This window comes from Harpegnathos saltator, unplaced genomic scaffold (genome assembly GCF_003227715.2).
Source record: "Harpegnathos saltator strain DR-91 unplaced genomic scaffold, Hsal_v8.6 scaffold795, whole genome shotgun sequence".
Lineage (NCBI taxonomy): Eukaryota > Metazoa > Arthropoda > Insecta > Hymenoptera > Formicidae > Harpegnathos > Harpegnathos saltator.
Window position 1 is genome coordinate 253,922 of NW_020230643.1, and position 27,576 is coordinate 281,497.

Consider the following 27,576-nt stretch of genomic DNA (forward strand, 5'->3'; position numbering starts at 1 on the left):
GCTGACGCCCGCGGACGCGTCCGAGAGTCAGATTAAAATTTTGAATAACCAAAGTCACGATGAGTGCACGCACACATGCGCTTATGCCGCAATGCGTGTATTCGTTAGGCGCTTCTCTTATTAGCGCCCTATCGGCCCCCGTTTTCATTCGCGTTATGTGCAATTAGTTACGCTTCGCGCGCAAATTAATTCGACACGCGTCGAAATCATAGCGCGCTCTCGCCACTAACCCCCATCGCGGTGGTCAACGTGTCAAGGGACTCCCCGGAAAACGGGGCCAGCTCGATACGCTTGAAGCTCTCTCTCGCCGAGACACGAGGGGTCTAACGAGGTCTAACTAGGTCTAACGAATACCGCCATATAATACTCTCATGATAATGACTTATTCTACTGTACAATATATAATGTGTCTTACAATAATGTAATATATACACTTTACGCATGATGTATACGCTTTGTGAGAGTCCTTGTACATTACACGAGAACATTACTTGCTCTCTCTCGGTGTAACCCACGCATGTTTATGTACAAGAGCAACGACCTCGCGCGGTAAGGAACGAGTTTTGAACTAATCGGGCGGCTATATAGGCTACGATGAGTATTTAATCGGCGCGATCAACGCGCAGTCACGTGCGACCGGAACGATCGTCGCGGATTTTCGCGCTTCGTTTTTTCCTCTTTATTTTGTACTCACTCGAGTTGTTTGTACATGTATGTTACAAAGTGCGCGTGTATAATGATGCTAATAATAATGAAGAAGAAAGATAGATAGGCGAGAAAATCGAGGTATTTTTCGTGTAAAACGTTTGCCGCAAATGAAGAATCCTCCGATCGCAGCGACTTCGTTTCACGATCGACGTGACACCGCGTCGTACAACACGAGCCGTGAAATTATTATCAGGAGGAGATACGTGTGCAATTATCAAGATACGTTACTAATATTACTTCCTCAGTCTAAAAACAATCACAATACACGTAACATCAGGCTACGGGCTCGCCCGCTGGATAACGTTGTTGGCTCGAGGGAAAGGATTCTCTGTCTTTCTTTGCTTTTTGTGCTTTTCTCTATCTTTTCGCAAAGGTAACACAACGATCTACGTTTCTTTGTCCTTTCTTTGTTATTAAGACGACGACGATATGCCGCCGAGCGACTTGTGGTGAGAATGAAATTTCATTTCGCCGTGACAATTCGGCCTCGATGCGTAATGAGCATATTGTGACTTCAGAAAATTGTTATGCTCTTAAAACATCGATATTTTCTTTTTGTCCAGGACGATGCATGTCCGCCGCAATATCGCATGGAATCATGGTGAGCATGTTGAAAATTGAGAAATGTATCGTACAGTTCTCTTAGCTATCGAATGCAAAGTTGCGAGTTTACGTGAAACGCATGTAAGATTGTACTTTAGGAATTATTTCTCTCTTTTCCCTTTGTTTTTTTGTTTTTAGAGTAGATATTATTATCTCACATTGCTTACGAAGAACGGTAACGGATATACAAAGTCGGTAACGATACCTACACTTCCGATCGATGAAGATTCGATTCGATCATAAGACGTTCTTCATCTCCTCGTTTTATAAGTTAGACAGAAGAAAAACGAGCACAAGATTTTTCTACTCGACGTTACGCTCGGACTTACCTCTTTCTTGAGAAGGAGAGAGAGAGTAAGAAAGAGAGAGACGTAGGAATCTAATCACGAATATGTTGTTTGGTCCATTCGCGGTGCAATTTGACGACCTTTTGTGCTGTCGCCTCGTTTCCTTTCACTGTCTCTCTCTCTTTCTCTCTCTCTCTCTCTCTCTCTCTCTCTCTCTCTCTCTCTCTCTCTCTCTCTCTCTCTCTCTTCCTCTCTCTCTATCTCCCTCTCTCTTTCTTTCTCTTTTGTATCGCAGCTACAATTAACATACATATTTATACCGACAAAGTGTATTGTACAAAGAATCGATCGAGTATAAAACCGTGAATGCGTCAGATGGGATGAGAAAACAGGCAAAGAAACGGAATAGAAAGCGATCACTTGGATAAAATATCACGAGGTTCTCGTTACGTATGCGCGAAAGATTCTTGGGAAATATACACTTCGCCGAGGTCAGTACGTATACGGCGATGTAATACGCATTATCGTAATATAAAATTGTCATGTTAGTACAACACTCACGCTCAGGACAGTTATATTCAATCTCATAGCACGCAAGTATCGAAGCACAGCCATTAAAAAAATGTAATGTAACGTGTGTATGTGTATGTCATGTGAATGAGCGAGTGAGGGAGTGTGTATGGATATCTCGCGTACGGATTCCTTGTAAATGTTAAAATTTCGGAAAATAGTTACTCCATGAGCGAGTAAAACGTCGGGAGTCGGAAAGGTATCGCGCGCATGTCCGACCGAGATACACATACGAAAAGTATACAATATAGAGAAACTAAACGACCTAATGATAATATAACGGCAATATAAAACTGACTACTGGTTAAGTAGGATCACATCTTTGGTACATGAATCATCGTTATTAGATTAGAACAACATCTCAACCAACCACTTCACTATTCTTATCAAGTGGACAGTTACGGCAAGATGACCATATATTCTATTCTCGTATATACTCAATTAATTATTTCTCATTTCCCTTCCCCTTATTTTATCACCGGTCATAATATCGTAAGCTTCTGGAACAGGACAAGAAAAGGGTCTATGCTCTCTTTGTTTAACGTTATATCTCATAAATTCCCCGTTTAAACTCGCGTTGTTAATTTGTCATCTATAAACGTCTATTATACAGCTACATTCCCGGTAACAGTCTTCAGTTTTAATATATATGTATATATACTATTAAATCCTTCTTTAATCTCTCTTTTTCATCTCAATGATAAAACTTGTCGAGCCTATTCTCTATATCGTCCTATGTAATATAACAATCGAACTCGTCGCTTGTCGCCATTTCAAACGCGACGAGATACTACCGCGGCGCGGCCGAAAGAAGCAGATCTGTGTGTGTATATTTCCGACTAGGAAAAAATTTGATCATTCTGTGACCTGTCGGCGATCAAAAACACGATTCACGTGGTATAAATTCTATAAATTTACCTCTTTTCCTCTTTTTCCAGGGCATATTTCATCAAGAGAACACAAAAACATATTCGCGTTAAATTTTCAACGTACGCTCGTACGTTTCGGCAAGTACTAACAGATACTAGAGATTCCGTGAGTCAAGCTCTTTTCGAGAACAATGTGAAATTCGCTCAACGGCTCCAGAATGTGAATGAGGAAGGTCAATAGCGTAGGATTCCTTAGAAACGAGTTTTCTTCGTACATGTCTGTCGTGGAACGCACGTCGCTCATTGGCCGCAACATCGGATGAAGTAGCTGCTCTCTAAAACATTTCGTCGAATTAGCATATATGAACATATTTCTCTTCTGTTTGATTCCCGTTGATGTGTTGCGACGAACGAAATGAAAACGTAATGCGATTTTATACTCACCTCGCCGCCAGGCAGATGAATAACTGAAATTTACCGTCCTTTCCCAGCGTCTGACTGAACATGTTGATTTGATCGAGGAGATGACAATAACATCTCAAGATCGTCAATCTTTGGCTGCTCCCCGCATTGGCTCTCCTGTCGCGGTTGAGCCTCTGCTGCGAGTATTCGTCCACCTCCTCCAGCAAGGATATCTCGAAGTTTTCCTTCACGCGCACTGCAACGATTTCCGCTACATTATTCAAAGAATTTTCTTCTTGAAAATTATAATCGTGCTACACTTACGGAAATAGTCCCACACATAGAAGTTTCTCCCAAAGATTCTCTGATTTTTGAAACCGAATAAGAAGATTTGTTCCAATGACGGCACTAGGCCACCTTCTCCGCATAGCAGCGCTGTCAAGGAACCGTCCTGACATTCTCTTCTGTAGTGATACTTGACTATGGAGTTCACGGCTTCACCTTCACGCAATATGAATACTCGATGTTGTACAATTTCGTAATTATTGGTTCGGTCAAAAAATTTGGCTCGATTGTTAAATTTAATTTAATTTTACTACATTCACAATAAATTTGCATTTATTGCACATCGTGCTAAACTTTTTAACCTAATAGTATTGTTAATCAATGTATACCGAGCATGTGTTGCAGCTCAACTTGCGACAATATAGGGCGCCTTGGTATACTAGGCGATCTACACCTCGGAGGCGTGGAACACGATTCCACCAACTCTTCGCTGTCGATACTTCGGGGCACCAAGGCGCCCACTAATAATCGCTCGGTAGACCCGTCATCTATTCCTCGGCCCAGCCAACGACCGCAGGGAAATTTGAACATATGCCCTGTCACCTCGTTCCTCACCACGACGTGCTCCACCATCCACTTCGGCGACATCCCTGTGTTGTCGTGTCCGATCCGTAATGTCGATAGTACGCCTAAATTTTTATGCTGGAGAGAAAAAAAATCTGTACACAGGGATGTAAGCGCCGAGTGTAGTGTCCTTGTCTCCGATCTCGGTTCTCTACTATTTTAAACTTCCACATTGAGTAATCATTGAGCCATTAATGAAAGAAAATTGGTCAACCGATGACAATGCGTGAGTTATAGAGCGCTTACATGAAATACAAATTCAAGCGCTCCTTTCGGTATGGGCACCGGATTTGTCTCGCAGAGTGTGCCGGAAATAGCGATCCAGCTGTTAGCCGAAGTCGTGGCGGCACTCGCCTTCCGGCTGGGAAAGATCACGACGCGGTACGGTAGCTTCGTCGTCGGGTAGTTGTTTGTGAAGCAAAAGTAGTCGACTGCGTTGAGCGTCAATAGATGGTACAAAAATTGTTCCTTCTCTTCTTCACAGCGTAAAAAAGCCGACCGCTTGTACTGGCTCCTAATAGATCGCAATAATAACGAAATCATTAGTTTAGTAATACTCGGAGAGGCGGTAGCAAGATATTATCTTCGATATGATATCTTCAATGCGAGATCGCGAATCTTTTATATCGGGCGTTCCGTATTACAAGGCTCTAACCAGCATCTATCACGGATCTATCACCGTTGATGTATATTTTATATATGTACAATATTGCGTTCTTCAAGAGATTTTTAGAATAAACCTCACTTATTGAGACAATTTGAAAAATTATGAGCAAAGTATTTTACACATATAAATACGTGATGACAATATTTTCATTTTCTATTATTATGTTTCATTAACGTCTATTACTGTCATTTCATTTTCGTTTATCGTTTATTCGAAACGCACCTTAATAGAGCACTGTCGGACAGTAACGTCTTCAAATGACGCGACAGCAGTTTTTTCTCAAGCGCCAGTCGCACCCACGCCCTCGCGTATCCGATGTGCGTCTTGATATCGGTCATCGCTTGAACATTACGAATGTCGAAGATTAGAGAGTCCGGCAGAGGTCTCAGATGCTCCGGTCCTACGGTCTTCCTCTCGCCGGGCGACTTGTGTTTGTCCGTGCTTCTTGTGGGTGAGACGTCTGTCTCCAATTGTAAATTCGATAGATCTGTCGCGATATGAGATACAATTTAGACGTATACATTTCATTTCGCTCCCACCTAAGAATGCTCACAAACAAGAAACGAGCAAGAATTCTTTTCTCAAGAACGGTATTCTCTTCAACAAACACAATCATACTCATTTCGTTATATTCAATGTATATTTTTACAATAATGTACATGCAGATGCGAGATATCATGCGTCATACAACAAACACTCAGAAACACATATGCATATACTCTTCACACATTTTCGAAGATACGGGTCAGTCAAAAGGTTTGATTCGACTCTTTATTCAAATTTTTATACTTTGTTGCATTAAATAAAACTCAATTTATAATATTTGTCTATATTTCTTGAAACAACGTTTTGACTGGTCCGATATATATCAGGTACATAATAGCTTCACGGTAATTTGTCATGCAATTCTCTTTCCATGAAAGTTATTAATTATCGCAACAGAGATAAGTTCCTTTATAACATTATTATACGTTCGAATAACAGTAACAAATATCGTTGTAAATTCGTTTATTACATATTTGCGCAATCAAGCATTCGCAACGGAACCTTCGCAACAGAACTGATGAAGAGCACGCGACAGAATGTAGAAACAAATACCGCTTTCGTGCAGTTGGTCGGCCAGACTAAGCTTCCTCTTACAGGCAAGCCAATGTCGTGGCTTACCGTTCAAATTGTCCCTGATGTAAGAGGCAATTTCGAACATACTCTTGCCCCGCAGGGATGAAACCAAACGATCCGGTATTCCAAAAAACCTATTCGGCGATTTCTTAGCTAGTTACAACATAAAAATGCAACAAACATAAAGGAAAGAAACAGAGAAGAGGAACAAAATTGAAATGTAATTGTACGACTTGACGAATTGAAACGTAAATAATAATAATTAACGAAAGAAAAGAATTTACGTCAGCGCCAAAACACAAAACGACACTCTGCACCGACATCGACTCCGCTTGGTGCGTATGTCGAACATTCGAGAGAATAGCCCGCGAGTAACGCGTGCGAGGAAGCGTGAACATATATTACATATAAACAGGTGTGTATCTGGTGTATCACTTACAAAACTAATAGTGCAGAGTATCTACGTACGAGGAGAACTAATCTCTACTTTTACAACACTGTTTATCTTATCGTGAAACGTACAATCGAGTCGCTTCCGTAGCACGGACCACGCTAGCGCTGCATTTCCGCAAAATAGAAACATTCAGTGTATAATTCTCCGTAATATTTAGATTCTCAGACGTCTTTGAGATGTTTATGCTGTCTGGGAATAGTCTGTATTAATATTATAACGATCTCCCGCGGCACGACACGCACTTTGGGCAATTTCTTCGACGAACGTTAGTACACTGTACACAATGATTCCCTACTCATACGAGCCGCACGTGTGTCGTACTTTAAAGTCGTATCTTAAAGCATGCATATATATGTGTGTATGTGTCTTACCAGGGGACAGAAAGTTAGGGTCTATAGACTTGGTCGCGTCGTTACATTCTTCCGTCTCCTGGTACATAGTCAGATGTGACCAGAGCGCGCTTTTGCCTTGCTTATTTTGCAGCCCGTGGCTCCATACTCGCTCCAGCAGATCACAGAGACTAGCGACTAGAGTGTTCTCCTCAACATCGGACAGAGATTCGCCGCCGTGGCCCAGTGCAACGGCTTCTGACCCCATTTTCTCTACCAGCATCCTCTTCGTCTTAGATTTACAATCCTTGAAGAAGGAGGAACGATTATATATGATTATATTAACGATAACAATATCAGTGATAATATTAGATTGTGTAAAATTATTTTTAGATCTGTCAACAAATGAGATTGTAACTTACTATATAACTAATAACCAAGATATTCGATGTAACATCCAGAAAGTACAAATACATGAAAAGATGTCTTAGAGACATCTGAAAGACGTTGAAAACAGGTAGCATATATATCAAACGTTTCTAGGTCGACATTTAAATATTTATACCGTCTGAGATAATCGTCAAATATCTATCGTACGGCATAATGCATACTTTGAGCAATTTTTCGACAAACGTCCAGTTGGCTTGCGCTATCAGAGCCGGACTCATGTCTGCCGAGAGTTTAGTCTGAGGTCGAGGTGACTGAGATTCCTGAGGTGTCGCGGGCTTTCTGTTCGCATCCATGGATTTCATCTTGTATTTCCACTGCGTCTGGCCCCTCCGACTGCTACGGAATGGAAATGTGATCCACCATTAGTCCCCAATTATTAAAACTGATTATTAGATAATTCGCGACATATACAGTGTACATTCATAGATCTCGGAGGAATGAAAGTAGATCAAGTGCGTGATTAACAAGTAAAAACTTTTTCTTCTGTGTGAAATCGCACTCGACTCGCAGATTTTCGCTCCAAGACCTACGGTTTCACTCTGATTGTTACTGAAGGATATCTCTTACCGGAGAATACTACGTAGGAAGCACAAAATAAAGAAGCAGAGATTAATAAATTTGAAAACGTGAGATTAGTTTGTGGAGATTGTAACAGATTGTAAGTTCGCGAGAATCATTGTGACGCACCTCTGAGCGGGTTCTTTATTCAACACGACGCTATCCAGCAGAGGAAAGCTCCGAAAATATGCTGCTCGATGCGGGAGAATTTCCGCGGGCGGATTCGTCTCGAAGTCCACGTTTGTTAACCTTTGCTCCAGTACTTGTTGCGTATCCGCAATGCTCGTGCATGGCTCGTACCTCATCGATCGTATGATGCTCTCCCCGATTTTCTTCCTGAAAGCCATGAGGAAGAATGCGGATTAAATCCGGGTTAAAAATACTCATCGTCATACCCAATAAGAAAATAACTTAATCGAAGTTTACTTTAAAAGAGAGATCCTTTGGTCAAAGACCTTTATGTTGAAATCGAGCTCGCTCCACGTCGACATCACTTTACTGTCGACGAGAGAGGCGAACATCTGCGTCTCAAGGAATCTCGATAGAAATGGTAGATGCTGCGTAGGCTGGTCGGATAAAAACGTAGCCTTGTCGAAAACGTGCATACTGTCCCTGTTATTGATCCACTCATCCTTGTCCTCCAATGCGAGAGAAGCAGTATATTTAACATTAAGTTTAGGTGTATATTAAATATCAAACACATACGAATTACTAAATACGAATAATTTTCATCCTATTATGATAAAATAAATTTATAATCTTTTATAATTCTTTTCTTGCGCTTTTTACAAAATATTAATCTATAACCAACATCCCCAAATTCTTTTCAATGCAACACCCGTACCTGACTTGGCTGTATGACGAAGTGCTCGTAACTAGAAAACATTTGTACAAAACGGTTCAGAAACATCTCCCTGATAGCGTTATTGAAGACGAGAGTCTCTTGGTAGTCCTCCTGCGGTGTGAGTATCTTCTCGTTTGTAGTATCCTCCGCGGGATCAATATCATCTACGTTTACTGCAATTGGAAAGTCCGGACGGAGTTATAATCCGATTATTTAAGCCACCCTGATGGTGAAGATTATGTTACCTGATCTTTTAACAATGTCCACTATCCTTTGCAAGTTGTCCGACTGTGGGCCTAGCTCCGGTCGGTCCCAATCTAGTACATCATGCAGAGAATGTTTTCTGCGAGGAAGGTGAAAACCGGAACCAGGAAGCGTCAGGCTACTAGTCATGATGTCGCCGTTGTAATAATTTATGACCATGTTATCGGTCCTGCAAAACGTTCTTCGTGTTTGGAAACCGAATCACCAACATTTCACTCAGCTCTACTGAAGAAGATAAGGGTAAAAAATTACTTACTTTCCCGAATGTGGTACTTTGTACTTGTTTAGAAGCGCCCTAATCTCAGCGATAAACTGCACTTTGTGAGGAAACACAGGTAACTCTTCCGGGAATTGGCTACTTTGCTTATCTATATCTACATAACAGAGGTTCGCCTGCAACCAAAGATGATAAAATGTCACTCGAGCTCGATTTCTACAGTTTGGTTTCACGAACGAAGATTAGCCACCACTTAGCACAAGAAATGCTGAAACCGAATAGTGGTCGTTGGAAAATAAAATTAACTGATACGGAATCAGTTGTAGCAAAAGTCAACAAGAAATAGCAGTCGACCTGGATGTTAATTTCGGATGCTTCATTATTTCAGGTAATATCCGAGTGTCGGACAATATCTGCGAGCCTGACCACTAGATATTTGGATATAGAAACCACTCGGTTTAATCGGTATTTACCGATATGCTCGAAGGGAATTCGATCGTCTGTCGTTGTTGAAACTTGTTAAAGCACTTATGGTTTAATGGCGGCTAACATCGGACAGAGAGGGTGATTCTAGGGATATATACTTCGCTAGCGATCTTCAACACGCCACCCTCGCTGTGTGCATGCAGGCCCATGATGAAGGGCACAGGAGCGTCCAAAAAGTGGTGCAGACTGGCGGGCAATATCGGCACGTAGACATGTTGCCACGAAAATGGGAAAAGAAGCGCCGTTATGCACTCCGACACCACCATCAGCTTGTGGAAGTCGGCGCTCCTCAGGAGCACTTGATTTTCCAGCAGCACACATGTGAATAATTGTATCAGGCAGTCCGCGCCCAGCCATGTGAACACATCCTTCAGGGGGTAATCTAACATCGGTAGCTCCAGCGACGGCGACGGCTGGTGGATTACCAACTCCAGCGGCGACTTGGCGGGCTCATCGTTAGGTACGAAGAACTTCAAGGATTTACCAGGCAACGGCACCGGCACATTGTACAGTAAATTGTACACGTAGGATTCCAGACTCAGGCCGGGTCCGGGATGTCTAGGAACGCACCTGAAAATTTTATTGATCGACACGCTTACCACTCTAGGGAACTATATGCTCCAGGCGCCATTTAAAAATCCCATATTTTTCAGACGCCATTTAAACACTCCACGCATTGAAACATCAGCGTTAAAACTTTCCATTTAAAATTGGTATTTAAAGATCCCATTTGAAGATTAATTGTTATTTGACACCCATGCGAGCTATAGGATAACTCGACTTTGGCAGGGTGTTGAGAAACCGTCAATTCGACGAGCGGAAAAAAAAGAGATTTCGCGATGTGCACGCGATGTTAGTTTAGGACAACGAAAACGACCGGAGCCGCATGGAATTCGCCGCGACAACCCTCCTCTCTCTTGATCTTACTTGTAGAGATTATTGAGGAACGTCTTAGCCGCGTGGAGGTAGGGTTGCTGGCACAGCAGAGATATCGATTTGGTCACTAGCAACTTGTCTTTGGTAGAGTCGTAATACGCTAACGCGGCACCCGGTGAATGGGCCGACAGCTTGAAGTGCCGCGGCAATGATCTCGTGTTGTGTCCATCCTGGCCCTTCCTCGCGCTGAAAAGTCGGACCTTGTTAGTCGATCGTGAGTCATGCGCGAGGATATCGAATAATTGAGACAAATGAGGCGTTCCGAGCGCCAAAGGGGTGAGCCGGTTGTTCATTGTAGGCGCTCATAAATACAGATTTCGCGTCTACCGTCGTAGCGTAATATTAACGTGATTTTCGAGGAGGAACTTCAACGTGAAACTCACTTATCAAGAGAGCTAGCAATTCGGCAAACTTCTGTCGTCTTATATATCTATGCGCTTCACGACGGACAGGCACTCATCTCTTTTAAGCCTCAGACGACGACTCTTTCCTCGTGAAAAATGGCGACCTCATTCTTGTCACGCGGAACACCTCGGAACATTCATATGGAGATATATTTCTAAGGGGACTGCTTTCAAATTAGTCGATCGTGGGAAAAAGAGTTGTTCGGTCCTCGCGATCTCCGCCTGTGCGAGCGAGCGGAAAAAGAGACGGAGCGAGGCCATAACGCGTCCACACGCAGATAGGAACGATTAAAAAGTGCAATTACACACACGAACACGAACACAAACACACACACACACACACACACACACACACGGCTGGTGGACACGTACGTGGGTGGTGTGCCGTTTTGGCCGCTGCTGAGCTCCGTGATGTGCATCGCCTGCAGCGTTTGCATAGCGGCACATATCTTGCGATTGCGGCACTCTTCGTAGAAGACGAGACTGAATCCGTATGTTCGGTGGCCGTCTTCCTTCGTCAGCACGAAGGAGTGGAAGGTGGGCTCCACCGAGTGCTTCTGAGTACGGAATCGTAAACCGCTTGGCAGACAAAGCTATTATCAATGTAATCGATAAGTTACTCTCCCCTTGACGCTCCCCGCCGCACGCTTTGATATTCTCCGAGTTTAATTACCGACAAAGAGTGTTGCGCGAGGCGTCGTTAGACGAAACGAATTACGTTAAGGTGTAATATAATCTTACAACCTTACAACAATATGTAACTACGATTTTATTTAACAGCAACAATGTATACGTGACGTGCAGATGAATGTATGATATAATAACAAAGGCGGATAAAGAGTTTTTTGAATTTCTCGGGGCGGAATCTTGGAATCTTATTCGAAGCGATCATGAAAAACCGCGGAAATGGATGTTACGACGGAGAGCGCGATAAGAGCGCGACCGCGCGGTATCGCGCGAATAAAAAGCCACATCTATTGTCAGCTCATCGTCAGCTCGCGTTCATGCCGCAATGAGCGATTAGCCGTCGTGAATGGATACATACCATGCAGACGGCGTGCTCGTCGAAGGGATTCCATGGCACTGAGTCTGGATAATGTCCCAGCACTTTGCTCTTGTACGCCCGATCCAGCGGCGTGCATTGCAGTGAGTCACCTGCAAAAATAGCGAACAAGCCGCTTCGTACAACGATATGCCGCTTCGAACACCCGATACCCTTACCGCGGATATTAACACTTTCAAGGCGCTAGCCATCTACCAATGCTTCGTAGGAAGTGTCGTCTTCCTTTAAAGGGATCTGCTGCGGGCGCTACCGATGACTTCCGAGATCGGCGTGCGTCCTCGGTAGGTTTAAGAGCCGATTGTTCCAACTTCTTGGTAAGTTAACTGATAGTTATATCATATGTTTATCTTTGTTTTTCCTTCAATTTGAACGAAAACAGACATATGATTTAACTATCAGTTAACTTACTAGGAAATTGGAACAACCAGCCTTAAGCGCTGTCGGAGATGCATACTCAAAGTACTCGTTGCAAAAGAGGCGATAGAATCTAGTGCGGGTTTTAATCTTCCGCGAACAACAGCTTCCTTTCGCAATCCATGCTGCAAGCTACTATTTCGCAGCGGAATCGCCAGCAAGCTATGTTATCGAACGCGCTCGTCAACTATCCGGCGCGACATGAATGAGGCGGTTTAGGCTTTGGCTCCGTACCAACTCTTTGTCTCCCTCCCTCCCTTTCTCTCTCTCTCTCTCTCTCTCTCTCTCTCTCTCTCTCTCTCTCTCTCTCTCTCTCTCTATACGGAATAACTCGCCCCCTCTCTCCGCTCAACCATCGCGACAAATACAACGTAGCCCTATGTACGAGGTTAATCGTTCGTGATCAAAGAGCCAACCCGAGAGGGTGAATCCCGTGCCGTCGAATTCGCCGTCGCGACTCGCGAAGAGACGCACGAGAATTGCGAAACGTCCTTTGCTGCGCGATCAATCGCAGCCACGAAATAAATTTGCCAATTGAGTTTGCGGTCTTCCCATTAGGAGGGACGGTGAAGAGAGGCGAGATGCTGGCGTATATTGAAATGCAAAGACTCTCGGCTCGATTTCGATTGGCTGCGAATGTTCGCCTCGGCTGATTGATATTAACGAACGTGACGTATCGGTCCGCCTTGGAGATTCATTCAACGCTTTGAAAGATCTCTCTGTTGTGCGAAGTACTTTTTATACGCGTATCAATTACGTCCTCATGTTGCCGGGAGGAACGCTGCGGAGCGTTTAATGGATTCCAGCCTTTATTATATGGCTCATGTGGTGTTCAGTCAACGTGACATAAGTGGATCAGTCGGAGGAGCCGAATCGCGGAAGTCGACGTGTAATTTCGATCGAATTTCTCGAGATGACCAAGTCACAAGGCAAGTGGGTGCTTCTTCTGGTTTCCCGGCTAAGACATTTTCCGCGGTATCGATCTTCCGACGATTAATAGGAGGAAATGAGCGAGGTTGGATTTAGAAACTAACAAGGATGGAAGATTGGCGAAACCGTGAATACAAGCACGAAACGGCACGTAGGAACCTCGAAGACGAGAAAAATCGCACACATTCGTCTGATTCGATCTTCTCGATGAAGTCGATTGAAATCACGCATCAACAGCCGCGATTCAAGTCCATCATTGTGTAGGAATAAACAATTTTTCTTTATTGTGCAATGGAAACCACGCAAAATGGGAACACCTTCCGTGTGTGTGCGCGCACGCGCTCGCTTGTACGGAAACGTGCCTGTGCAATCGATTTTAATTTGGGATCATAATTGACGCTATCAACCGGCCTGCGAGTCAATCTCCGCTTGGAAATGATGTGCACGAAGTGATGGTGATAACTGAGTGAGTGGGTCGAGTGAGTTTGGCCGTCGTTGTCGTCGTCGTCGTCGAAATCGTCGGTTTCGATTAACGTGCCGATAGCTTCCCCTTGATATTTTTTATTTATCGTCCGTGCACACACGCGTCGTCGCACACGTACACACATGGAGTTTCCGGGCAACAAATCGCTGAATATCGGTTGCCTCGGGCGAGCCTCTCGGTGGACTTGTCACACAATCATCGTTTTGTGTTCACTTTAGAGAACGGCGCGTTTTATACATATATAAAGAGAGAGAGAGAGAGAGAGAGGGAAAGAGAGAGAGAGAGAGAGAGAGAGAGAGAGCACAGCTCGGAATTCCGTTTAAATCGACCGTGACGATAACGCTGTAAAAATCATGGCGAAATTTTACAAAACCAGAAAGCGATCAGCCAACTAACCGATGCGACGACAGGGCCGTACACGCGCGTTTCCCTTTCAGCGTATTGATCTGGGAACGGATGAGACCCCAGACGACGGGCTTTTCTCTCAGCGTAAATCGTCCCGCGATAAAAGTAAGTATATGGCGCAACGCGTTCGCCTTATCAGGGGAGAAGTAATCTACAATCTGTTGGTCTAAAATCATTACGTGTCCTCCGTGAAAAGCAGTTACGCAGCTCTGTCATCACCGTGTTTAATTAAGCGTAAAAAATCGTTGATCGATTCCTTAGTTAAACGCCTCTCGGCGCGGCGCTCCCGTGTGTGTGTGTGTATGTGTATGTGCGTGTTTATAATTTCGCGATATATTTACCGTGTGTGTCTTACGTGAGAGCGTACGTACGCGTGCTTGAAGAAACCTTAGAGAAAAACTTACTTTCCACGGGCATTTAATTATCGTACGAACGTGTCTCGCGCAACCGCAACGGTAGCTGGCGTATCGCCCGAGGTTGCGAGAGGAAGGGAAAGAGAGGGAAGGGAAAAGATGGCACGCTCGAACTCTTACCACACGTACGTCCGCCTCTCGTTCCAGTTATTACGCGAATATACTTATTATACCCTTAAATATACTCGTGCGTCGCGCTCTTTTTTGCCTCCCGTACTTTCTGTTCTCGTGTACGCATCGCTGCCGAGAAATGGTTGTATTACGAGTGCATAATCGTAATTACATGCTTACGTGCAACATAAAGGCGCAGAATGCACAACGCGGTTACCAACGGTAACAGAACGGTCGGTCGTAGAACTCTTCCCGATCACCCGCAAGTCTCTCTTTCGCAATTGGCCAATAATCAGTTTTGAAAAAAAAAAATATATGCGAGAAATAACAGAGATAACGATACCTCGCGCGTAGATACTGCACGTAAAAAATTGCAACATGAAAAATACGCGAATTATCGGCATTGTAATTTCTCAAAAATAAATCTCCGAAACGCGATTACGAAATTGCGAGTGGGAATGACCGTGCGTCGCGAAAATTTCCGTAGCGTTTTCACGCATGCGAAAATTTTCATCGGCGAGCCCCGGTTTCTCTCTCTCTCTCTCTCTCTCTCTCTCTCTCTCTCTCTCTCTCTCTCTCTCTCTCTCTCTCTCTTCCTTTCTTTCGACAGGATCGATGATTTCTCGCGCACGAGCGACCCGCGCATTTAACCCCGCGGATAAACGCTGTGCTGCGTAGATTTGCATTCAGGTTGCAGAACGGAGTACAAGAGCAAGAGCGAGTGAACGAGAGAGAGAGAGAGAGAGAGAGAGGGGGGGGGGAGGGAGAGGTGGGAAAGGGCAAAACGAGCAATAAAGCGGGCGATATGCCCGTGCCGCGGGAAATATTGATTCAGCAGCGCGATGCACGCACGAGGCGTCGAGCGGACGAATATTTTCTGTGAATCCGACTACGGTGCACGCGAGCACGCGCGTGCACCGTAGTCAGCATGTGTCACGTGTGTATGTGCAGGCGCACTCTTAGAAATGCGTGTATCAGGCGCGTGCGTCACGCGACAGGGCGAAAGAAGGGGTGGCGGATTGCTTTGCGAATATGCATGAGGCATAAAAAACGTCTGAAAAAATAGAGAAGGAAAATGAAGGAAAGAAGATGGTGCATTTAGGAGAACACATGTAACGTGTACGCAAAACTAGATGTATAACGAATAAAGAATAAGTGGAGAGGTATATTTTAATAATTTTAATATTTTAATAAAAATGCAAATGTATAATGGATGACAATAATAAACATCGCGAATCGTAGTTTTTGGAGGAGCAAAACTTTCGCGAACGAGATGTCACTCGCGCGACGGAGGGTACTTAGCGAGATTGCGCCGCTAATTAATCGAGGGCTTTCGCGGAAGGGCGAATTAAGTTCAGTGCTGGTAGCAGTGGGCGATTTTAACGGCATTGAAGTATACACCGTGTTCTTGTGGGATTTGCGATCTCGTGAACGCTATTCTCGGAGGTATCTTATCGGCGGCTAAAAAAGTAAAGGCAAAAGATTTATCGTCAACGACGAAAAAATTATCGCGTGTCATCGAGGGGGAAAACCGACGAACGGCGATTCCGAGAGAATTCTCTCGCGCGAGTACGCTCCGATACGCGACGATTTGTTTGAAGACGCGACGATGGTGAGTTGCACAGTTTTTGTTCCGCTCCACGGTGCACGGTGCAGACCTTCCCAAAGTGCTCTGTCGTCCTGCCCGAATAAGTCGCCTCTCCCCTATTCGTGAGCACATATGATGTCATCGTGTGCTGGGTCATTTGTAGATGAAGGGGCTACCGGCACTTGAGTGCGCACTTCAAAGGCGGAAACGTGCTTACAAGCTCAAAGCACACGGTGCATACAAGCGTAACAAACATTTCTAGCGGGCGACAAATGAAAAGGAGAAACGCGTCTCTCTCGTCGTCGACTAAAATTCGACTAAATCGAATCAAACTGCTTGACTGATTCGCTATAATTCACCCCGAAACGGCGTTCGTTTTACAGACAACGTAAAACGAACGCCGTTTCTTCTTTATCGATAATTCTTCTTTATCGATAATTTTAGACTGACTCCCGCTCTCCTCCCTCGAATTGTCGTCACGTATATCCTGGTCGAAGGACATCTCATTAATTAAATTTGCTTTACTTAGTATAGCTTTTCATAAAAATAGCTGTACTAAGTAAAGCAAATTTAATTAATGAGATGTCCTTCGACCAGGATATACGTGACGACAATTCGAGGAAGGAGAGCGGGAGTCAGTCTAAAATTATCGATAAAAAAATCCACCTGGATATTTTCAGCCGCAATACAATATGGCTTTTCACGTGAAATCTGGCGAGGGCTGGAAATAACTGTGTAAACTCGCGGAATAATATGATCCTTCCGCAAACCTCGCTACTTCTCGAACGTACGCAAAGAAGAGCGAGGTCCTGAATGAAAGGAACGCAGGATATCAATGGCTGATATTTGCCTAAAGGGGAGAAGTGAGCGACGAGAGGATCGGCTGTGAATTGTCGTGCTCACCACTTTTTCGACCGCTCTTCAGCGCATAATCAACCGTTTGCAACGACAATCGAAAGAAAATGCCGGTTGCTCTCTAATAAACGTATCATAATCGACGATATTTTACGTGCAACGCGAAATGAGGAATTTAGCCGCGGAGTTCCATCGCATTTGAAGCAAAGAGGATGGAGGACTGTCGTTGAAACTGGGTGAAGTGCTATCCGGCCGAGAATCGTCGGTTATTGACATTTATAAATGCACAACTCGGCAAGTTTGCTGTCGGCGGAGAAACCGACCGCCACAGTGACTGCCGCTAGTTTAAAGGGAAAGATACGGAGAAGACGATACACGATGTAATGCGAGGTATCTCGTCGACGGAATACGTCAAACGAAGAAGTTGCCACTAATAAAGTCCGATTCCAATTTCTTGGTAAGTTAACTGATAGTTCAATCATATATTTATCTTTGTTTTTCCTTAAATTTAAACGAAGACAGACATATGATTGAACTATCAGTTAACTTATCAAGAAGTTGGAATAATCTGTCCTAAGAGAAAAAGAAGTGAACGGTTGCTTTTAATTTCGACGATGATGAGACAGGCAGTTCCGTTTTATTTCGAGTTGCTCGAGCGTATCCGCCGATCGATTTACGATTGCAAACTCATCCCGAATTGATCGCGTTTTGCTTTTTTTGCTCAAAATAATAAAATCGCTTTTTGAAACACTCAGAGAGAGAGAGAGAGAGAGAGAGAGAAATCTCTACATCTGGATATCGCGACGTTCATATTTCATTTCAATCATCGTTTCACGGCGATGATAAATTTCACACAACGAGACTGTCGATCGGTTTCGTCGAATTTCAAAATCACGTTGGGCTTATCTTAATCCTCTGAAAGCCGTTCGCCACTGCTGGAATTCGACAGGAATATCCGGCGTGTGATGAAACGAAAACGTCGTTCCTTGTGTGCGTAAACTTTGACCTTATTCCTAGGCATGCGCCTACCGTGAATATTTTTACAGCGCGCATCTTGAAGGCTGCCAATCTCGTCGAGGGTTAACTTTATCCTCCGCGTGTGTAAACTTGATATTATTGGATTATATTATAAATAACGTTATATAATATCTCCTCTCTCCCTTTCGAGTCGATATCCGTAGACTGCACTGTTCGGCTTTAGAGGAAGCGCGCGTTTGCGAATAATGCAAATAAATAAATAAATAAATAAATAAATAAATGAATGTCCATGTCCCTCCATATTCGCGGGAGAAATCGCTTACCGGGTGTAAGACGCTTCTTCTTCTCCACAAAAGAGAGCGGGAAAGACAAGTATCCTGGCCAATTTATTCGCTCATTTCCATCGTTTTAAACGAATCGATAAACTTCTCCTCCGCCTCTCATGAATAATCTCGGCGGCTCCGGAACGACGAAGAAAACGGCGAGAACGACTACGGAACGAACTACCGCCTCGTGACGAAATAAAAGCGCGTTTAGGCTGTCAGGGGAGTCTTCTTTCCGGCGGAGCTATCTAGCCAGGGTGGGTCGTCGTCCGCGAAACGATTCCGCGGCGTGCTGTACTCTCGGAAAGATCGCCGGCCGCGACGGGTATATTGTTCGGGTCATACATATGGCACCAGGCATGCGAGGGCGGAAGCGTACGGGTGGTCTGAGCGACAAAGGACCACGGTGCATTCCGCACTTGCTCGGAAGCCTTATTACGTGGTAGAAATGCGTGTCCGAAGCTTTCACGGGCAAAAATGCTGCCAGATCGTAGTCCGACATGCGAACGTCTCACGGAAGACCGATAGGTTACATCTTCGAGGAAGACAAAAAAGAAAAAGAGAGAAAGATATGAACGGTGCGGGCCGTTCTGCGTATGTGCTCCAAGAGCGGACGGACGTCTCTTTCTGTCCAGGCAGCAGAAAGAAGCGGAACGCAGCTGCGAAGGAATCGATTGTCAAAGGCTCCTTTTTACGCGCTACAGCCTAAGTCTTCCTACCTGTGCGGCCTTTCAGCCGCACACTCTCCGCATTTCTGCTTCTTTCTCCTTGCTCCCTTTTTCGCCACCTCTGTCTCTCTGAAATGCCCGAATACACCCGCCCGTTTCTCATTTTACACGCGGAAAACTTCGTCCCGAATGCGGCGAGTGCGCTTGAGCGACTGACCGCGGCTGAGATGAGAAATGGCGGCGGCTGCGGCTCCTTTCTGCGCTCGGGCGCCTTTGGAAAACGGGACGCGCCTTTCGTGTCTCTCGTTCTAACGGCGATTAATTAATACGGCGCGAGGTGTGCGCGTTAATCCCCGTGAAGCTGAAAGAGGAACGAGTTTCGCGGCGGAACTTCTGGCCGCTCAAAGCCTAGCTCGCGCGAAATTGCCATCGCTTGGCGGCGTTAATTGATTCTTGCGTAATCTGTCGTCCGATCGGACTCGGTGAACGAGAGAAAGGGAGAGAGAGAGAGAGAGAGAGAGAGAGAGAGAGAGAGAGAGAGAGAGAGAGAGAGAGGGGGGGGAAGGGGTCCCGTGGAAATCAAGCCTTTAAAACCAAGCGAGGCCTTCCTGTGTCGCGCGTGTTTGCCTCATGCATGATTAATTCGCCCTTACGTGCTCGCTCGGCTCAACACAGCCGCCATCGTAGTCATCAGCGTGACGACGCCGGAGTGATCGGCCGTTTTCCGTACGTAAAAATCGACCTGCCGCTATCTTCCGCTTCTCTATCATTGAGTTGTTTGTTCGTCATTTATTATTCGTTATCTCGAAACTCGCTGTTGTTACGCTCGGCGAAGAGATTTCGTTCTTTGCTTCTTTCTTCTCCCTCGATCGACAATCAAGCTTTGTTTCAAGCAGCGGAGCACTCCCCCCTTTTTCCCCGATATCGTGCGCAGCACGACATTATCTATTTATTTCCACATAGACGCGTACGGTGTTCCAGCGAGAGGACTCGCGAGCAGCGCAGCGATAATGGAGCTACTACATTCTTGAGACGCGCCAATTGTCAATTCCAGTGTCCTCGACACTGCTCCGGACAAGAGGCTCGTTCATCGATTTGCGCGGCCATGACGTGTTGATAAATAAATTAACGCCAATCGGAGACTGCGACGCGTCGTTTCATCTCGTTAGGCGCGTTATCAGTCGCGTCCGTCGTGTCGCTGCGCGGGCGATCTGCATCACCGACGACGATGATAAGTGACGATTCGCGAGGCTAATAACAAGTCGAGCAAATGATGCTGTGGTCAGCCGCAACATCCCCCGCGGGTCCCTTCTTTCATCCACATGCGATAAACAACGCGGTAAACAACGCATCCCGACGAGACGTGATGCGGTATCATGAATGTGGCATTCGCGACTTTATCGAACGTTACGCAACGCAGATGAGATTTCGCGAATTCGACATGCTCGAGGGAGGCGCGCTCACTTATTTCCCTTTTCTTTCTCTCGCGTTTTCTGCCACCCTCTTTTTCTCCCTTACTCCCTCTTTAGCGCCGTTTTATTCCGCGTAGAGAGCGAGAAAAATGGTTCAACGGGTAGCAGATGGAGTATTAGTCCGCAAAGAGAAACAGAGAGAAAGAGGAAGAGAGGAGGATGAGAGTAAGAGAGAAAAAGAAAGGAAGGGCTTGCGGAGGCGGATATTCACCGAAGTATTTGTCTGGCTCCAGACCCGAATCCTTGTCCAGACCGCATATGACGAAGTAGTCCGCGAAACGCTGTGGATGTTGCTCTGAACCGCGCGCTATTCCCAGACTGCCGTTCATCTTTCCCGACGCCGCGAGTCTGCACTCTCCCCGTCCTCCTTGTCGTGTCCGTCGAGCAGCTCCGCGTCGCCACCGCTGCCGCCGTCCCTCACACTCTCAACACCGTCTTCTTCACGAAATTGACTTCCGCATCGCGCACCAGTACCGCCGCCGCGGCGGAACTGTCATTTCACAGCGAGTGCGAGACCAACAGCTGAGCGTGCTGACGCGACGCGCACGAAACGACCAGGCAGTTCGAACTCACTTCTTGCGAAACGGATGACGCTTTTTTAGCGCCACCTGCACCTGCACTCGGATATGGTTGAACTAAGACGGGTCACGTGACATGCAGTAGGGATGAATGTACATATATACATGCACGTATGTGGTGTGCGCCTGCTTTGAACCAGACCAATTCTGAAGTTACGAATAATAAAAAAATTCGATAAACTCTAATTGATTTAGAAAATAATGAGTCAAGTGTAAAGAGAAGTTTTGAGCACAGATAAGGTAAAAATAGACTGAGTCCAATACTTTGATAGCAAAGATCAGGGCCGCGTTCCGTTTCACGCAATACGCGCATTTATATATATAGTTCATGTTACATATACTGTAGGAAATGCGTGAAACGGAACGCAGTCCAAGTAGATCACAGATCACCTGATAATCAGTCGGTGTCGCTACTCTCGCTAATACAATCGCAGCCACCTACCGGTATCCGGATAGTTCGAATATTACAAATGGTAATGAAGAGAGTTATAATCACGTTGTGAAAAAATTATACTGAACAAAATGCTGAGGATACTTGCGTTGAGTCGTAAGCTCTGCCGAAATTGTCGTGGATTCAAAAATGTAATAGCACAAAGGAGGACGTTCCTATCGGAAGCTTATCGTTGCAATGAAGCGTGGAATCGCAGATTAGAGTCACCGTTGCTGCAGGAGGTTAACCACTCGGCGATGCTCATCATGCTCGAGCAAAAATTCGCGAGTGTCGGCAAGGTGAGCGCTGTCGACATTGACATTTTCGTCAACAGTGTCTCTGATGACACTTATGTCAATGAAGTATTAAAGATCCTGCACAACCTTCGTATGTCGCCGGAAGCGACGAACATACTCGAGTCCACACATCACGCTGTAATACGATATTTGTGGCAGCATAATTTTATCGAGGAGCTACACGAGATCGTCAACGACCGGATCAATTATGGCATCTTCCCTGATTATTTCTGCTACAACTTTCTCATGGACGACTTCATAAAGAAACAGGATTATGCATCTGCCGCGAAGATAGCAACCTTGGTCATGTTGCAGGAAGAAACGGAAAATCCTATCACGAACGCGTTGTGTGTTTACGCATGTCACAAGTACCTGGAGAATCCCGAAGAATGGAAAAAACCCGAAGTTCCTGTGGATACCTCCAAAGAAGAGATAAAGGTGGGCGTGGAATTTATAAGAAATCCTTTTTTCGATGACCACTTTGATCTTACTGATCCGAAAGATCTCGTCGGTAAGACATTGAGTTTTCATGGAAAGCACCAGGCGAATGTTCTGGGAAGAACCTGCCAATTGAGGGGTTTAATGTTGTATAAAAAATACAATCAAGTGTTGCACCTAATAAAAGAATGGATGGAGACAATACAGGATAAGATAGTTTATGATGAAGTGTTTGAATTAATAACCAAGGACAATAGTGAATCCCAAGATCAGAGTTCCGAGGAACTGAAACTTGTAGAAGATCAATTATCCATTTTAAAAGTGAAGCAAAATGATAAGGGAAATTTAGTCGAAGCAATAGAAAATGCAATTAGATCTGCTGTAACAAAAACAGCTGATAAAGATGTTTCTAAACTATATCAGGTAAGAAATATCGAGAGAATATATTTATTTGGGCCCAGTTAATTATAGTAGGTTATACTAATTAAATGTCTTATACTCTTTCAGGCTTATCTTGATTGGGAACAAGTAAGAACTTCCATATTGGAAGATCAAATAAAAGCAATAGAGACACAAAAAAAGATAGCGAATATGGAGAAGATAAAGAAGAATCTGGAAGAGAGAGAACAACTCTTAACATTCTTTGACAATGAAGAACAGATCGAATTGAAAATAGAGGAGATAGAGGAGTTAAATCGGAAGGAAGACAAACGTATTCGTGCTATGCACGGAAGTGAGAAGAAACTGAGAAAATTGATTGCCATAGAAGCTTATATACCACCAGATGTTAAAAATAAAAAATAAAGGAACCGACAAAAGTAAAAGACAAGTAGAGCGCAAATTTCAGGTTTAAATTGAAAAGAAAGCAAATCATCAACAGAAGTGCTGCTTATCATACTCTGACATTATGATATGTGTTTATACTTATTTTATAAAAATAGCTTGTACACGTAAAAAAATGTATATATATAAAATATTAGAAAATTAATTCTATCGATATTTCTTACATACTCTATCTTGTTCTCACGAACGACGCGACGGTTTTTCTCTCAGCGCTTTATTTTTCTTATAGCCATATCGGATCTTCTCAGAACCTCGAGAAGCACGAAAGGCATATTCGTAGCTACAAAAATTATTACTTTATAACAAATAATGTTCCTTTTAAGCATCAATGAATGTTAACAGTGTGTCTTTATTATACACTTGGCCCGAGGCTGTGGAAAGTCTATGATGCCTGCCAACTCCAGGCCAAGGCACATATATTTTTTGTATAACTTCTTTTTCCTTTAGCAACCAACTTAGAATCGATTCGTGAAGACTCTTATGGGCAATATTGCGTTATATTATCATACTGGTTGAATAGCTAAAAAAATGTTTGGTCTTCGATGCATTTGATCGTGTGTATTCGTTTATATCCTATAAAATAATGAAAGTATATCGATATTATTTACATACTACGTTGCGTTCAAATATTGAACACGTTCGTCACTAGTGTTACACAAAGGCAGCTAAAAATGCAGCATGGACTATAGAGAGCGACTTTCAGTTTAAGCACAGTAACGAACGTGTTGTAACAAAAGTCCCTCGTACTACGTATATAATCGTGAAAATCGTACTTTATACCTGTACTAGATTCCCATCTGGTCCTGTATATTGCAAACTGTTAAACGACGCCATGTTGTACATAACGATCACGAGGCTTTACTTTGAAGTTGTGCCGTTAACGCTGCGGTTTCCTGCTTCATCTGCTTCAAATCGGCGGTTATTCTCTCCAAATTGGCGCCTACATTCTTCGTGGACTCGGTATCGATCTGGATAAATGTTGGATCGCAGTTATGTAGGAACTCTACACAGACTCGCAAATTTGTTGCGAGTCTCGAAATCTTCGTTATTCCGACACCTTACCTGTTCTTCCAAGTCCCTGATCTCTCGTATCGTCGCGCCTGTCTCCTCAACTAGACTCACGAGTTCGTTGCAATCAGAATGTAGTGTTGCCAGCAACTTGTACGCTTTCCTCGACGCCTCGTTCGTTCTCGCATCTCTAAAAATCAGTTCATCAACGACGGTGAAGGACCTCTCCACTCTACCGGTAAGCATATTAATCTCCTTCTGAATTTCTCGAGTATCGGCTAGGACTTTGCTTATCTCGTCACGTTGTTTCCTGACATTATTTATTATCTCTAAAATTCGTTGAGTATATGCAGATCTGTTCACTTCTCTCGGAAGCTTCTGAACTTCCGCGACCAACTGCGAATACTGTTGATCTTTATTTCGGCATTCTTCCTGCAGCTCCTTCTCCCTCTCTTTCAGCAGCTTTATTTCGTCTAGTTTCTTTTGACTCGCGTTCTACGTTCGAAGTATAATAAACAATGAAGAGATATTGATCGCATCATAAACTTGTACATTTATGTTTTAGCCATACTTACAGCTTTTGTAGAGTGTTTCTCTCTCTCCTGCCTGTACCTTATGATTAGAGGTACTCTGTGCTTCTCCCATTGATTTGCTAAATTGATCAATTTATTTGTGCTAGCCTCTATTATGGATTCCAATTTCTTTATATTTTCTGGGCCGTCCTGTAATAGTTCGTATGTTCTTGCTTTGATTTTCTTTTGCTCCTCACTAGTTTTCAACTCTTTCTCTTCATTTTGGCTGGTTACAGTCGCTTGTGCTAATCTAGTAGTTAACTTCTTAATTTCATTCTGTAATTCTTCTATATTTAATCTAAGACTCTCGCACTCCACTTTCATGCTTTCTATCTCAACCTCTTGCTTTGCCACATTCTTCAATGTTTCTTGATCTGGAAGCACTGAATGTGTTGCAGATTTTGGTTTCACCTGAGAATCCTAAAATATAATAATTATACATTAAATAATAGGATTTGTCTGACAAGCTCATGTATGAAGAAATATATACATATTTTACATATTTACTTTTGAGATTTGAGCCTTGTTGTCTGATGAGAACTTACTAAGCTCACTAACAATGTTACTTGCATTAGGATAAACATTTTTTTCAGACTGTTGACTGTTGAGCCAATTTATGCGCTCTGTAATATCTACAGAGCAGGTATTAAGCGCTCTTGCGTTATACGATATTATGGAAGGTAAAAAGCATGAAATGTTTTGCATTTGATCAGGCACTGGTTGTAAATAGCGCATATTATAGTCTTTATAATCTATAACAGAAAAATACTTTAATTATGTTTTTACAACAAGAATGTTTTTCTTTTCTTTCTGACACAAAAATAAAGATAATTTAATTGTATATATCAATATTACATTACCATCTTCTACACTTGCTACCGGTACTTCGATATTTACAGATGTGTAAGATGTATTAGCTCTTCCTCTATTTCTAAATTCCCTTTTGTGACAATAATGTGGTAACCATGGTATCAAAAGTCCTTGTGATATCGCAGATGCAATCAACTTTTCTAGCAATGCAATCTTACTCATAGACTCGTTTATGGTTTTCTCACTTTCCTTTGGCAGTTTTTCAATAAGAAACATGAACACCCTCCGTAAATCTGCTTCTGAGTTGTATAGAAATGTTTGATAGCCAATGTCACCTCGGTATCCAAGTTCCTGAAATTTTTACAAACTGATATGAATTACAAGTAAAATTATATTATATTGTTTAAGTTCATATGCTGTGAAAAGATACCATGCATGTCTGCGCAAGAGTAGCACCCAGTCGAAAACGTGCTGCCATGTTTACAGGTAATACAGTTGACAATCCTAAACCTGGTCTTATCGCTTCTAAGCATCTTACTGTTGCTTCCACAACTAATTCGGTATTAAAGCCACTTAAGTTTGTTACACTCTCTTCAATGTCACTAAAAGCAATATATTTATATTCTATAGTAATAGTAACGTGAAATTTCTCAATGATACTAAAAGTATTTCTTGATAATTACGAAATAAGTAAGTCAGAAACTGACTCAACGATATATATTTCAACTTCAATCTAAAAACTTTCCAGAATACAAATAAACATATATGTATTTTCTAAAACATTTCAATCTGTTCGCCGATATCTTCTAAAATAAAAGACTTGTAGGAAACGCCTGCTTCACACACTCGTCGGCGAAAATCAAACGCGATGACAGTTCGTAAAGTAATCATCGCCGATAAACTCACGTGTACAAAAGCCGCAAGGGTAATCACAAACACCGCCCATCTCGATACATCAGAAAATACGGCGAACGTTATCATTCATTTTTATATTCGAACGCAACTTACCAGCCTATTTGTCGCAACGAGTGTACTATTATATTGTCGATCTCCTCCATCCTAAGTAAAAAGATGAAAATCCTGGGAGCCGCTCTACCGCCCCGTCACTATATCGCGTGTTTAATATCACTCACTCACTCTCTCTCTCTCTCTCTCTATCTCTCTCTCTCTCTCTCTCCCTCTCCCTCAACCCTCTCTCTCTCTCTCAATGTTGGCTACAGGCGCCTAATAAGACGATTTCTCTTACGCCATTCTTGAATGTGTTTGTGAACTGTTAAATTACAGGGATTGGTTGATTTCGATAAGGTAATCTTTTGGTCTGTTCTTTGTAGCTGCACTGTTGAACTGCAGGTGCAATAAGTTAAAGTGAGACAAATATAGGTTTTTTCATTCTAGCTTATTGCACCAGTTCAGCAGTGCAGCTACATAGAACAGACCAAGAATATGTCTCCAGTTTTATCTTTCCCGCATTCACATAGGGATGTGTCCTTTATACATTTGCTGGCTAAGTGCAATCCTGTGCATATATGGATTGATCGGATTCTTGCCATTAGAGCAGTGATGACAAGTCGTAGGAATTTTTCTCATATGGGAACCGTTGTGCGCATGCGTAAGCAGACGTTAGAACTCGAGACGCAAGCGTTTCCAAAGAATGGATTCAATTCAATTCAATTCAATAAATGGCTCTGGGTAAAATAAGGTACTGCTTAAACGCCACTCTTACGGTGTAGATAGATTAAATTCTGTAAGGCTATTTTCCAGTAGTATGGAGGTCAAAGAAAAACAGAAACAACGCGTACGCAGTCCCCACGATCAAAAAAT

The 27,576-nt window shown here is 43.5% G+C and overlaps 3 protein-coding genes across 9 annotated transcripts; 1 reads left to right on the plus strand and 2 right to left on the minus strand.

Moving 5' to 3' along the window:
* Positions 1-344: 344 nt before the first annotated feature.
* LOC105186697 (DENN domain-containing protein 5B) lies at positions 345-21,320 on the minus strand. 6 transcript variants are annotated; one of them, XM_025306657.1, is made up of 20 exons: positions 20,992-21,320; positions 12,122-12,231; positions 11,449-11,669; positions 10,664-10,858; positions 9,835-10,306; positions 9,290-9,426; positions 9,015-9,202; positions 8,770-8,942; positions 8,352-8,563; positions 8,055-8,261; positions 7,935-7,943; positions 7,529-7,703; positions 6,960-7,224; positions 6,180-6,287; positions 5,238-5,502; positions 4,595-4,862; positions 4,114-4,426; positions 3,764-3,940; positions 3,482-3,695; positions 345-3,372 (listed from the first exon to the last, which is right to left on the minus strand). In XM_025306657.1, the coding sequence occupies exons 1-20, from the start codon at positions 21,107-21,109 to the stop codon at positions 3,183-3,185; spliced, it is 4,017 nt and encodes a 1,338-aa protein (XP_025162442.1). In that variant the 5' UTR covers positions 21,110-21,320; the 3' UTR covers positions 345-3,182. The 6 variants fall into 6 exon arrangements, with proteins under 6 accessions (XP_025162442.1, XP_025162445.1, XP_025162444.1 ...); XM_025306660.1 differs by lacking the exon at positions 6,180-6,287 and adding an exon at positions 6,657-6,692 and having other exon boundaries at positions 20,992-21,319; XM_025306659.1 differs by lacking the exon at positions 20,992-21,320 and adding an exon at positions 19,962-20,277 and having other exon boundaries at positions 11,449-11,655.
* Positions 21,321-21,450: 130 nt separating this feature from the next.
* LOC105186689 (28S ribosomal protein S27, mitochondrial) lies at positions 21,451-23,776 on the plus strand. Of its 2 annotated transcripts, none has more exons than XM_011147070.3 (3): positions 21,451-21,598; positions 21,705-22,945; positions 23,030-23,776. In XM_011147070.3, exons 2-3 carry the CDS (start codon positions 21,881-21,883, stop codon positions 23,324-23,326), a joined length of 1,362 nt encoding a protein of 453 aa, XP_011145372.1. In that variant the 5' UTR covers positions 21,451-21,598; positions 21,705-21,880; the 3' UTR covers positions 23,327-23,776. The 2 variants fall into 2 exon arrangements, with proteins under 2 accessions (XP_011145372.1, XP_011145374.1); XM_011147072.3 differs by having other exon boundaries at positions 21,470-21,598; positions 21,793-22,945.
* On the minus strand, positions 23,757-26,901 carry LOC105186688 (coiled-coil domain-containing protein 22 homolog). Its single transcript, XM_019842996.2, has 8 exons — positions 26,764-26,901; positions 26,186-26,357; positions 25,806-26,106; positions 25,453-25,697; positions 24,949-25,365; positions 24,428-24,868; positions 24,146-24,333; positions 23,757-23,938 (listed from the first exon to the last, which is right to left on the minus strand). The coding sequence occupies exons 1-7, from the start codon at positions 26,811-26,813 to the stop codon at positions 24,214-24,216; spliced, it is 1,746 nt and encodes a 581-aa protein (XP_019698555.1). The 5' UTR covers positions 26,814-26,901; the 3' UTR covers positions 23,757-23,938; positions 24,146-24,213.
* Between the last annotated feature and the right edge of the window lie 675 nt (positions 26,902-27,576).

Coding starts and splice junctions, on each gene's coding strand:
- LOC105186697 (XM_025306657.1), bottom strand. CDS start 21,109: ATGAACGGCAGTCTGGGAATAGCGCGCGGTTCAGAGCAACATCCACAG. Junction 7,225..7,528: donor TTGTCGAAAAATTGCTCAAA/GTATGCATTATG, acceptor TCCTTCTTCAAG/GATTGTAAATCTAAGACGAA. Junction 3,941..4,113: donor TGAGCTGCAACACATGCTCG/GTATACATTGAT, acceptor TATTGCGTGAAG/GTGAAGCCGTGAACTCCATA.
- LOC105186689 (XM_011147070.3), top strand. CDS start 21,881: ATGCTGAGGATACTTGCGTTGAGTCGTAAGCTCTGCCGAAATTGTCGT. Junction 22,946..23,029: donor ATGTTTCTAAACTATATCAG/GTAAGAAATATC, acceptor ATACTCTTTCAG/GCTTATCTTGATTGGGAACA.
- LOC105186688 (XM_019842996.2), bottom strand. CDS start 26,813: ATGGAGGAGATCGACAATATAATAGTACACTCGTTGCGACAAATAGGC. Junction 25,698..25,805: donor GGTAGCAAGTGTAGAAGATG/GTAATGTAATAT, acceptor TTTCTGTTATAG/ATTATAAAGACTATAATATG. Junction 24,869..24,948: donor AGAAACACTCTACAAAAGCT/GTAAGTATGGCT, acceptor CTTCGAACGTAG/AACGCGAGTCAAAAGAAACT.